Source organism: Macrosteles quadrilineatus, unplaced genomic scaffold, assembly GCF_028750875.1.
Source record: "Macrosteles quadrilineatus isolate MER2022 unplaced genomic scaffold, UCM_ALF_1.0 Scaffold_5__1_contigs__length_97177068, whole genome shotgun sequence".
NCBI lineage: Eukaryota > Metazoa > Arthropoda > Insecta > Hemiptera > Cicadellidae > Macrosteles > Macrosteles quadrilineatus.
Window position 1 is genome coordinate 34,741,874 of NW_026542598.1, and position 10,891 is coordinate 34,752,764.

At 33.9% G+C, this 10,891-nt stretch overlaps 1 protein-coding gene across 2 annotated transcripts; it reads right to left on the reverse strand.

The window, feature by feature from the left end:
• Positions 1 to 1,698: 1,698 nt before the first annotated feature.
• LOC128995370 (melanoma-associated antigen B18-like) lies at positions 1,699 to 7,941 on the reverse strand. Of its 2 annotated transcripts, none has more exons than XM_054420378.1 (6): positions 7,860 to 7,941; positions 6,566 to 6,857; positions 5,639 to 5,822; positions 4,407 to 4,513; positions 3,355 to 3,519; positions 1,699 to 1,853 (listed from the first exon to the last, which is right to left on the reverse strand). In XM_054420378.1, exons 2-6 carry the CDS (start codon positions 6,848 to 6,850, stop codon positions 1,761 to 1,763), a joined length of 834 nt encoding a protein of 277 aa, XP_054276353.1. In that variant the 5' UTR covers positions 6,851 to 6,857; positions 7,860 to 7,941; the 3' UTR covers positions 1,699 to 1,760. The 2 variants fall into 2 exon arrangements, with proteins under 2 accessions (XP_054276353.1, XP_054276352.1); XM_054420377.1 differs by lacking the exon at positions 7,860 to 7,941 and adding an exon at positions 7,769 to 7,811.
• Between the last annotated feature and the right edge of the window lie 2,950 nt (positions 7,942 to 10,891).

Consider the following 10,891-nt stretch of genomic DNA (forward strand, 5'->3'; position numbering starts at 1 on the left):
AGGTATAGTCATACAGTACTCTCTTTATCCAAACCCTTGGGTTATTCGAGGTCTTTTTACTTTTTAGGCCTTTATATATTTTATTTTGGTTGGAAAGGATAATAATAACATTATTAGATTACAAATGTTCCTGTTGAATGTACATTATAAGCAGCAGTAATTTGTGTTTTGTTAAAATTAGTAAGCCTACTTGAAATAATAATTACAACTATAATTTTAATGTACAGATGATCCGCAATAACCTAGGCAGTACTATGGTTGGACGCCAAAAATGGCAAGCTGGACTAGTTGTCTGCCAAACGTAATCTCCTTTTGTCAGTCTTTGTCATTATGATGGTTTTAATTTTTATATTGACATGATTGTGTGTGTCAATTATTGATCAGGTCAAACTCAAAGAATAGTTATTTGTGCAACTAGTGAGAAAAGTGAGCAATTGACTCACTCGAGAGAAATCCTTACTCACGAGCCGTAGGCGAGTGAGGAATGGTTTCTCGAGTGAGGCAATTGTACTTTGAACTCGAGTTGCACATTATACTTTTCCTACAGTTACCATAAAACAAATAAATTGGTGAAAAAACATGACCTATTTTTACACAGAAGTGAACTTTTAATATAACATTTAACGTGAAGTGGCAAATACAACAGTAGAACAGTTGATCAGCTGATTTACAGCCAGTGCTACCAACGTATTTCGCGCGCATACGACGTTGCCTGCATGTTACGCGCTCACTATTTCGTGCCTTCACGATGCAAATCTGGAGTGAGACAAAGTAATTAGAGTGAGACAATGTTGACATTGTCTCACTGATGAGCGAATTGGCCACTTTGCTTTCTCAAATCAGTGAGAGAACATGTACATTGTTAGGTAACTGTAGGAAAAGTAATTTTATATTTTATAAAATGACGAAGTGAGTGAGCAATGAGCATATTTTAGTGTTGTTTTATTTAATAACACTATACATTTTTTCATGTTTACAAAAAACTATTAACTAATAATATTTTATTTGCTTTTTATTGTTATGTTTTACAAGTGTATTTGATTTCCTAATGTAGGTAATCCCTAAGCTAAAAATCTAAGAGACATCCGTGTTTCCCGAGGTTCTCGGTAACCTAGGTAGTCTCCATCCCAACGACCTCGGTTAATCGAGATAGTACTGTACCTAGTTATCACTGACATTTTTTTTGTCTTTCAGATTTGAAGTAGTTACTAAAACTAATTCAAAAACAATACAGTACACATACTTTAATTTTCTAACTTGTTGGCCTGAGTAATGGTCTTAAGGTTCAGAATTATTTAAACAAGTTTCAATAAAGTGTTTTAAAACTGAAAAAAACAATATTGTATAGCTTTTTTTACTTTTGGAAAAATGTCTAAACTTAAACCGTTAATCCTGTACAAACGATTACTAGCAAAGATACTGTACAAATTGTAGACCTATCTCAGGTTTGGGAGTATCATTCATTCAAAAAACTATCAAGGCAATCTTTAAACCAGGACTCACAACATAGGCCTAGATTTGGTAATTTATTTGGCAACATAAATCTATACAACGTCCAGACTGACTCCCTTCTTAAAAAGAAAAAAAACATTAACAAATGACATCTCAATTGATGGAAATTAATTTTGAAGTCAGTTTTATCGAGTGCAATACCTAATTAACAAAATTTCAGGAACAAAAAATATTTTAGGGACCAAAAACGTAGCCTACATTTTATTTACAAAATTACAATAGATGAGTTTTTACAATAAAGTAAAGAATCAAAAGGAGCTGACTTTCATTTCAAACTGTCGTTTTTTCAGCTCATTGAAGTAGCTCTTTGAAAACCCTTGTGGTACCTTACCATCGTGCATCTGAAACAATTCAAATCATATCGACAGGTAAAAATCAACAATAGTATATTTCATAACAAGAATAGAGAAAGTGAGTAATTACATATTTGAGACCATGTTTGAAGTGCGAGATTTATCGAGCACTAAATATGGTCGAGAATATGCATAGACCAACTTTCATTCGTGTTAAGAACGTTACTTTTCGCTACACTAAAAAAATCTTTTACATTGGCAAAACCAAAAATAGATAGTAAACATTACTTTTGCATAGTAATAGTAAACAATGTAATAATGAATTTCACAGGTGATCAACATATAACAAAAACAGGTCATTTCACAGTAGTGTAGCGAAAAATAAGTTATTGAGCTGAGCAAGGAATTCTCACCACACCTGTCTTAAATGCAAATAAACAATAAATAAAAAGCTTAAAATACCTGATAGTCATTCTTGACTATGCGCATTTCGGCGCGTAATCCGGTAGGACAAGCTTTGGACCACAAGGGGACAATCAGGTACCTATTTAACCTTTTTATTTATTTGAATCAATTGGTCTGAAGACACCACACCAACAAAATTAAATGAACAATGTTGGTGTTCAGTAAGAAAATATCAACTTAGAAAATTAAATGGGTTAGAAGAGGGAGTTAGAAAAGGGGGGGTTGAAATTTTTAAGTATCGTGGACTTAAATCAATCTCCTAAATATTAACAATACGGGATATAATGTTTGTTGTTTGTTGTGGAAAATAAGTTATTAAAATGTCTTAAGCACATATTCTATAATTTTGAATTTCCCTACAACTAATGTGCTTGAATAAAGCCTGAAGAGTTGCTAATGTTTGCTCATTATTTCTGTTGTTCAATTTAGTATTAAAATATGGAGACTAATTGAGTACTGTATTTAAAATTTTCCAGCTTGAAAAGAGGGGTTGGGTTTATAAGTGTTATTGAGGTTAAGATACTACACTTCAGAATTCACAGTTCCCACCAAAATTTGAAGTGTGATTATTGATATCAATGAAATTAAGTTTTGCATAGTCCTAGCTAGATTCAAGTTCTGAAACATCTGACCAAAGTTTTCTAAAAAAGCATAGATGTAGGCCTAGGTCTAAAACAACAAAGCAAAATCAATTTAATTCACAAAATGTTGTTTAGGTACATGGTTATTTAGGTTAATTTATCACAACATTCATTATACTCTGCTAATGTCTTAAATCGCTTCCTCGCTTGATTATCAAACCATACTGGAATATAAATACTCAAATTTACTGGCAGAGGAGGTTGATGTTATGTATCTAATCATAACATTGAAAGCTGGTCTAGTTGTCAAGCACCCAACTCAGTCCCAGACGTTATGGGTTCAAATCTCGCCAATCACAAATGGATTGTGATAGTGCCGCGCAACCCTCTAGGCCTAGCCTAAAGTAATGTTCCGGTTAGAGCCTAAAATTCTAATATGTAAAGGTGAAACATTCAAAAATCATTAGGGCCTATGTATCGAACAATATTCGTGATTGGCTTACCTTTACCAAGTAGTCGACCAGTTTGTCCAGATTGACCTCCAGCATTGCTCGGTAGCCCCATTTGTACACTGTGACCTTCATCTCACCTTCAGGCAACGGAGGTCGCTGTTGTTGCTGCGGCCGAGCAACAACTTCTGCATCTAGGTACATCTGCTTCACAAACGTCTACAAAAAAAAAACAAGTGAAATGTCAAAAGCTGAATTTTGAATCTACCTAGTCTCAAGAGATTTGAGATAATCAGATGGATTTGAAAATCCAAGGCACTATTTAGCTACTACCGCTATCCCAGGCTACCACAACCTGGACGTTTGTTCAATTGGCAATTATTTCAAGAGATGACAAATCAAAAAATTTTAGTTATTTTCACTAAGGATCTACAAAATTTAAATTTAAGGTGGCACCGTAGTACCCAGTTTAGGGATTTTTAGGGGATGGTGATTTCTTTTATCACGATTGTGTGAAATAATACCTGGGAATGTTGCCAGATGTTTGGGGGTTTTAGGACAAGAACTTCACATCAATGCATCACTGCATTTAGCACAGTTTGGAATATCAATTGAAAGTTTTAGAATCTTTGGAATATCAATTAAAAGTTTTAGAATCTTTCGAATATTAATTGAAAGTTTTAGAATCTTTTGAATATTAATTGAAAGTCTTAGAATCTTAAAAGAAGGACTATGCCTTAATAATAGTTTTAGAATGGATTCTATCAGTGTAGACTATTTCACAACAGCTTTACAAAAAAAAAGCATATTATGAATATCTAAAAAAGAACCAGAAAATTGTCCACTGTGGTTAAAACTGCAGAAAGGTTTTGTTATGTTATTTAACATTCACTAAAATCAATAGGCCTAGTTCAAGTCCTGGATGCTACTAAAATTATGTTCAGAAGTTAGTAACATATAATACCAGGCTTTATTAATTTGAGATTTCTCAAAAACTGATATGTGACCTTGAGCAAAAGCAATTGGTTAAAGAATCTGAAATAACAACCATATTTTGTGCAAAATTAAAAATTGTTCAATAGGTAGGTACTTTCTTTGTTACTCACCTTTTTAACCAAGTTTGCGACATGGTCTTTCATTTTGTGTGCACCTTCAGAGCCATAAAATTTATCACTGAGAAAACCAACTGTTTCTAAAATTGTCATCAAATGGCCTGGAAAAAACATGAATAAAAACAATGTAGGTACCTTGTAGGGGACTTAATTTTTTTTTTATTAAAGGAAATTTCAGATCATACAAAAATCTAATTTTTGTTCGTTTTGTCTTTATCCAAACTGCCACAACTAAATTCACTTTTTAACTAGTATAGCCTAGAGCAGGGGTCAACAACCTTTTCTCCTCGAGGACCACATTGTTAATCTTTGGAACAAAGGCTTGAACGTCATTTACAGACATAATAGTAGTATCTGATTACAGAAAGTTTAAACTCCCCCCCCCCCCCAAAAAAAAAAACACAATTTGTTAAGTAATAGTTTAGTGTTGGGTTTTGCCTTTGAGATTGTATTGCTTATTTAGTATTTGATATTCCTTACATGTGACCTGTTGCCTAGTTAAAATTCCAGAGACCTTGAATCAAAACACAGGATGACAAAAATCTTGTCTATCTACTACAAAATTTACTTGATTGAACTTAATTGTAATAGCAATAAGAAAACTTCCCAATTAAGCAGTTTACAACCAGTGTATATGGCGTAAAAAGAACAGCTAATTTTTAGTTGCTAAGTTCTGATTATTAGGATTGATTTCAAATGTCAATTGAAGAAGCCATATCTATGGACCTTTTTAGATGACTCGGCCCCTACATGTTTCGTGGGTAGTTTATAGTGTAACAATCAAAAGGTTGCCGGATTGATTCTGAGGAAAATCAGTAGCCTTTAGATGGTTCGAAACTGGATACAATTTGTAAAATGTTATCTTAATTACAGGGGTGTAAAAATGTAGTATTTGTAACGTCAGCACTACTAATTTCTACCGATTCCAAGGTGTTGCACCGCTTCTATTTCAAACCAAGATGGCAGTTTTGGCATCTGTGGTGCTCGTTTGAATTGCATTCCCGTTCTATATTGTTTTTCTGTGTTTGCTATGTCCAATTCTCTCAAGATTTAGTGAATAAAATGGGATTAAAAAATTTCCTCCTGCCAAACTTGTGATACGCTAAACTCCACTAGCAGCACACCCCATTTTTTACTACTTTAAAAGTGAAACATTAGTAAAGTAAACGGTGACTAAGGTAATTTAGGTCTTTTTTAAGGACTAATCAGTTGGCTACAGTACTTACTTTCATACATTTGCCCTCTGTTCATAAATATAGATCCCAATACTAAAGTGAGTATGAGGTCGTCCTGTACATCCCCGTCAGTCGAAAGACCCAAAGTCAGGTCAACAAACCTTGCTTGATGTTTATTTAATATTATAAAAATATCGCTGTGGTCTGGATCTCTGGCAATCTGCAGCCCAAATACCTGTAAAGTACCAAAATAATTACTACGTAATGCTGAAGTCAACATTCAAGGAATTGATGTATTTTAGCCTTCTGTGTGTTCATAGGTATTTAAAATTAAAATCCCTTTATATCTTGTTGTTTTAATAACTTACTACAGGTTAGTTTAATTCTATAACTCAGCTGATTTCAAAGTCCCTTGGATAATGCCGCTACAATCTATGTCAGCAATCTAATCTTAAAATTGTTTTTCCTTATTATTAGCCTAAATAAACTTAACCCATTGACTCAGCAGCGTGTAGCACGTCACCGCATTTTGCGGCTAAGTAGCTTTACTGGCGTTTTAGTTAATAGAATCTAAATTTACAAGTGCTGGTGTTGTGGTGGAAATTGATCCGTCCGGCAAACAGTGGCCTAGCTCAATTGTCTAAGACTTGCACTATTGAGTGAATTGTAGGCCTACAAGGTTACAGGATTGCATGTGCAATCCATAAGTTAAGCTTAAGTTAATATGTGGTTTGACTGGAGTGGAGGACCTAAGGCATTAACTTACAGTAGTAAGTTGAATAGCCCATGTGCAACACCTGTTTTGATTCTAACATTGGTAGAGGAGGAGAACATGGAGTTTATATTTTTGGCTTCTAATTTGAATTAAAATGGACGAATCGTTTCAAAATGGTTGTCGGTACCAACCAAGATCTAGAAGAAAAATTTAAAAATATTCCAGCGTTAGCCTACTGGGTTGAATAGGTTGTAGGTACTTACATTATCAAGAATTGCTTGAGACCTTTTCATGATCTCAGCATACTGACGAGCTGACTTATTCAACGCATTGGCGACAACATCATCCTTGCGGATTTTCCTCTTGTTACTCATCTCACACAGAAGGAATGCTGTCACATTTTGAACAGCAGCTTCTAGCTGTTCCTCTGTTAGGTTGTCTGTCCTGCTGCGCTGAGATAAACTTTGGGACGCTTGAGACTGGCTGAGTTGTGAGTTTTCTATTCGGCTCTTTTTTGTATGCTGAGAAAGTTTTCTTTGAGAACTCATCTTTTATCTGGAAACATGGTCTTGAATGCAAACACAATATTCATTGAGAGGACTGAAGTCTAAAAATGTACTTTTGGGACAGCTGGGTAACCTAAACAAGTATTGATTGTTTATACTCCAGCAAATGTTTCCTATTAAACGTTAAAGCTGCACTTTACTTGACGTCCTACACTCATTTGATTGGTTTTTCGATTCGATATTTTCATTCGATTATTTCATTCGATAATATCGTTTGGTTAGTTAGGTTAGGTTAACCTTACCTAACTAACAACAAACGATATATCGAATGAAGTAATCGATTAATCGATATATCGATCGATATTTTCATTCGAATGAGTGTAGGACGTCAAGTAAAGTGCAGCCAACGTTAATATCCTTAATTAAAGAAAGCTTCTCGTACTTTGGCCCAAAACTGTACAACAACCTCACCTCTGACCTAAAAAAATGTGCCTTGCCATCTTTTATAGAGCCAAAATTAAGGAATTGTACTCTTATGATTAGTTGTTATTTAAACACTAGGGTTAAACTTACCCACATCAGTTTGCATCTGATTGTTCAAAAATACCTTTCCTTGGAGGGGGGGCGGTGCTAAAATGGCCCTGCACAAAGATTGCTAAAGGTCTTCTATTTGCAAACTTAGGCTAGTTAAGATAACTTACTCTAGACAACCTCTAAGCTCCACGATAACTATTAGCATTTAGGTAACGACTAAGCCAAAGTGTAGGCTACCTTGACTGTACTAGATCTGGTGCTTTGAGAACTAAGCTGTAAAGTGTCAAGTTAATCATGAAAGCATATATTTGATATAGGCTTAACTTCTAAGATTTGTGACCCATACCACAGATAATATACACCACACAGTGGTTGAGAGGTAAGTTCGGCTACTAGTGATTTTCTTATTTCTACACTTATATTAACCACATATCCAAATTGAACGAAACCCAATCAAGGGTAAATTACTTTTTCAAAATAATCTAAACCGTAAGCATATCTATTATCATTGGCTTACCTATGCTGCTATAACTTAAATTATCCAACTCTTCAACTCTGTCCTGTCTTTCATTCCCGCCAAACCCAAACTTCCATTCCAACCAAACCAAACATAACCATAACCTTAAAAATATAATTTTGGTTTATACTTAATAATATTTTTTTCTTATTTCTTCCCAAGCTTCACAAAAACTATGGAGCTGCGCAGTTTCCTATTAAAATTTGCTGCTCAGTTTGCTATTAGAATTTATAATAAGGTCACCAGCCGTAACTTTTTAGCGAATTTCCCATAAACGAAATAAACGTTTACCGTAGAAATTTATGATTTGAGAGACCTGGACCCGGGACCAATTGAACTTTTTGGTATATGTTTTCGGTATATATATATATATAAATGTGTAATTGTGTATCCGTTAGCACGATAACGCGAGAAAAGATCGTCCGGTTTTTATGAAATTTGGTAAAAACGTGTAAACCTATGTTTATTTGATCGAGTTCATGAACTAGCATGGTCGGACTATGGGAATGGGGGTTTATGAGGGTTTTTATGGGGTAAAAATTTTGGTTTTCCATTTATGACCCTAAAACATAACATTTCTAAATTTCTTATTTTGAAACCATGTAATAGAGAGCTTAAAAAATGTCAAGTATATCACAGAGAAGTCAGATTGTAAGACAGAAGTAAGAACAACGGAGTAAAAATGGAAGCTGTTGAAAGATTAAATGGCAGATTCAAGAAATCTTTGAACAGCTGTAATTTTTTATAATTCATAAAAAATACAGTATAGTCGGGGGGCAAACTGTATTCCGTGGGATTTTTTGTGAAGGGAATGGGTGACTATGTGGAATCTCTTTATTAAATGTCACATAATGGTGTAGTACCGGGTGTTTACCCTCAAATTGCGGGGTTTGGTTTTTATGACGTCGTAAATCCAAGATGGCCGCCATGTGTGACATCTATTCATTAAATTAATAATGACTCTTTTCAGAGTAAAATAATCGAATTTTAATTTACACCATTGAATTCAGCTCTAAAAATCAAACAATTTGGTGTTTTGAATCATTGCTCTATGACCATTGGTTACCGAGATATTGAAGGCGGAAAACACAGAACATGGTCCCCATGTTATCCTTATGGGGAAAAAATAAAATTGTATATCTAGCATATTACTCAGCATATCTTAATAATAATTGGTATGTGGCTTCATTTAGTAGAGATCTACTTGATTATGGCCTAAAATCCCCCATTTTTACATTTCCGTAGCAGCAAACCTGCATACTAACTTCCAGTGTTATTCTTATGGACAATTTTTTGCATGCTTGTTTATGAACATACGTGTTGAGAAATGTTAATGAGTGGCCCTATTTTAATTATTTATTGAAGCATTTGCAATTCGTTGAGTATACAGGTCTGCTGCTACGGGTAGGTATGCTATAAACAAATTACAGGAATTAGAAAATAAAATAAATTAGACTATAGTTGTGAGGCATTATGTAATTTTGTAGGATTTTGAATTAAGCAATTGTATGATTGTTGGCGATAGGTAATGGACATGGACATGTAGAACCGTGTACTACTGAGTATTTTGTCTGAAAGTCTGGCCAAGCTGGTGTTTTTGGCCGCCATCTTTGATCCGCCATTTTGGATATTAATAACTTTTTTTATGCAATGCTAGTGTTGTGACACATCATTATGAACTATATTTTCACGCTGATTTCAATGCTGAAATATGTTTTTAAATATATTTTTTTGTTTGGAAGATATGTTCAAATAAAAACTCTCCCCCATACATTTCTTACGGACGTTTCGTACTTTGAACATTTTTAAGATTATTTTTCTTATATCTCCAGTTCCTATTAAAGCTTGCAGTACGTTCTAGTCTTAAAATATTCAGTGATGTATGAGCTTTCATTTGAGCTATTGATCTTTAAATTTGGTCGAGTTAGAGCGTTAGAGTCGAGCTACGAACCCTAACACAATATTAAATTTAACTTATTACAAATCTGTTGTTATTAATTAATTAAGATGTATATCTCGGGTTGTTAATACGTCACTAAGTTCTTCCTGGTCTCAAATTACTTGTCTAATGTTTGATTTTACATTTTATTAATCACTAAATTAAATCTGACTGAGTTATTTTAAAATGAGTCATGAACCAATAAATAATTTAACATTAAATTATTTTTATGTCCAAAACTTTCTTTGGTTTAAGACATACAGGGCTGGTCATCAGTGTTACAATTTTTAGACGTGGAACCGCTTAGTCTTACATGCCTCATCACACATAATTTACTTTGTACTTACACCAAACAAATGTTGTAACCCTGATGACCAGCCCTGTATGTCTTTAATTGCTTTAACCAAAGACAAATTTCAAAATAAAAATGATTATTAATGTTAAATAAAGGCCCATGACTCATTTCCAATTAATCAGATTTCATTTAGCGATTAACAAAATTTTAAACAAAACATTTACTGAGTAATTTGAGACCAGAATGAACCGTATGACGTATTAATAACCCGAGATATAAATCTTCTAATAATAACTGATTTGGAAAAAGTTAAATTTAATATTGTGTTGCGGTTCATAGCTCAACTATAACTCGTCAAATTTTAATGATCGATAGCTTAAATAAAAGCCCTTACATCATTGAATACTTTAGGACTATAACGAATTGCAAGCGATAATAAGAACTGGATATATGAGAAAAATAATCTGAAAAATTCTCAAAATACGAAACGTCCGTAAAAAATGTATGGGGGGAGTTTTCATTTCAATATATCTTCGAAACGAAAGACGATATTTACACGGTTTTCGGAATTGAAATTAGCGTAAATACATATAGTTTATAATGATGAGTCACGACACCAGCATTACATTAAAAAAATTATATTAATATCCAAGTGGATCCAAGACGGCGGGCCAAAAACACCAGCTATGCCACAATTTCAGACAAAACACCCGGTAGTACCCGATTCTATATGTCACTTATCTATCATACCCAATCATACAGTCACACGAAATTACATATGACCCAAAACTATAGTAT

Excerpts from the sequence above, each read along its gene's own strand:
- LOC128995370 (XM_054420378.1), bottom strand. The coding sequence starts at position 6,850 with ATGAGTTCTCAAAGAAAACTTTCTCAGCATACAAAAAAGAGCCGAATA. Across the intron at positions 5,823-6,565 it reads CTCAAGCAATTCTTGATAAT|GTATTTGGGCTGCAGATTGC; the intron begins GTAAGTACCTAC and ends GGTACTTTACAG. Across the intron at positions 1,854-3,354 it reads TGGTCGACTACTTGGTAAAG|ATGCACGATGGTAAGGTACC; the intron begins GTAAGCCAATCA and ends GAATTGTTTCAG.